General features: G+C 45.4%; 1 protein-coding gene across 1 annotated transcript; it reads right to left on the bottom strand.

The window, feature by feature from the left end:
• Positions 1 to 423: 423 nt before the first annotated feature.
• Positions 424 to 1,467, bottom strand: LOC112565937. Its single transcript, XM_025241840.1, has one exon. The coding sequence runs from the start codon at positions 1,465 to 1,467 to the stop codon at positions 424 to 426; it is 1,044 nt and encodes a 347-aa protein (XP_025097625.1).
• Between the last annotated feature and the right edge of the window lie 269 nt (positions 1,468 to 1,736).

The following is a 1,736-nucleotide window of genomic DNA, read 5'->3' as shown; positions in this document are numbered from 1 at the left end:
GAATGTTTATGGCTATATTTTTTGTATAAATATATATTTTGGGGGTTATGTTATCCAGTTCTAACCTTCGGCTATCATATACTAGTCTGGACTTTGGGTGGCTTGTCGCTATTGATGCTACTAATAAAAGTATAGTAAGCCAGAGTTCTTTACGTGGGTTGAGAGTTATTAAGGTTTAGCGCCAGTCTATATCTAAAAAAGTGTTCTTCTCTTTCTGGTTTGTTTTCATTACACACCAGAAGCACAGGGGTTGGGTGGTCTGTACATCTTGTTAAGTATTCTCCATTAAACTTCATTCTATTTTGGTTTCGTCAGACATATTTGTCTTTAAGAACATCAGAGTGGGACTAGATTGGTTGTCTGTCAGTCTCTTAGTACCTTTACCTTCATTTTTACATTTCTCTTGCCACGTCTTGCTGGTTTTTAGGCTTTTCTTCTTTCTGCTGTTGAAATAGAGATGTTAAGCCCGATAGGTGGGGCATCACCTCTTAAGCATCCGATGGCAGTAGAGAGAGAAAGCGACTCACGCCGGAAGCGTGAAGACTGGTGGAAGTAGACAAAGATGTTGCACGAGCTTCTCACCATGGACAGCACGATCACCAAAATGCCACAGACTAAAAAGCTATTCTGGTATCGCCCTCCAAGATCAAAATCGTCGATAGCCACGCCAACCACTATAAACACCACGTAGGGAACGGAGGTGGCGAAGTACACACACGACACCACCACCAGCATCTTAGTCAGCGCCACCTGCTGGCTGCTGTTGCTACTACTGCTCACCGACTTCCGCCACAGCATGGCGGTCCGCAGTCTCGCCACAGTCAAGGCTGTTGTGACGGAAATCCCTACAAAAATGACTATCGGTAACACGGTCATCAACAGCACTTCTTGGATGGTAGAAAATAAAGTGTAGTTGTCCATCCACGTTTTAGTGGATGTCCACTTCCAACCTGTCACGTGACTACTGTTGTTGGCCTTTACTGCAATGACGTCATACCGGAAGATGTTAACGGAAAAGCCTAGCTGTGTGGTGATGTATATACTCCCTAATATTCCCCCCATAGCCCGCGAGCTGAGGAGCGAAAGAGCCCGCAGTGGGGTCATGACACACACACACCTGTCCACAGCCACAACTAGGGTGATGCAGGTGGAAAAGGTGTTCATCTCCAGCGTGAACCATTTAGTAAATTTTACAGCCTTGTGGTAGATCTCTTTTCCCAGTAGCTCGTCTCCAAATTCTACAAAAGGTCCTATGACACTCTGGCCGAAGACAGACACGAGGTAGAGCAGGTCTGTGAGGGCCAGGCAGAAGAGGCAGAGGTTCATGCGGTCCCTCAGCCCCTGTCGCCAGAACACGATGCTGTTGACCACGTTAGACGGCACGCCCACCAGCAGAATTAAAGGCTTGATCACACACTGTGATATCATGTTAAACACATTGAAAGCATCATACGTGATGAAGTCCATGATGAGGCAGCACACAGGGATCCTGCTCCATCAAGGGACTTTACCTTTGTGTATGCCTCCCGTCCTCACAGTGCCGACAGAATTAGAGACTTGGCCTGCTTATCAACATACTCATTACACCATTCCGCCTGTTATTTCCCTGGCACTACTACTTCAGAGGATAATAACGGCAAATGTTTTATGTGCTTGCAAAATATCGACTTTTTCCTTTCATTTGCAAAGGAGAAAGCTCTTGTTATCTAGTTTATTATTTCAAAGAAAGAAAAAGC

The sequence above is a fragment of the Pomacea canaliculata genome, linkage group LG6 (assembly GCF_003073045.1).
Source record: "Pomacea canaliculata isolate SZHN2017 linkage group LG6, ASM307304v1, whole genome shotgun sequence".
Classification (NCBI taxonomy): Eukaryota; Metazoa; Mollusca; class Gastropoda; order Architaenioglossa; family Ampullariidae; genus Pomacea; species Pomacea canaliculata.
This window is presented reverse-complemented; position numbering and strand designations above follow the sequence as displayed.

Coding starts and splice junctions, on each gene's coding strand:
- LOC112565937 (XM_025241840.1), bottom strand. CDS start 1,467: ATGGACTTCATCACGTATGATGCTTTCAATGTGTTTAACATGATATCA.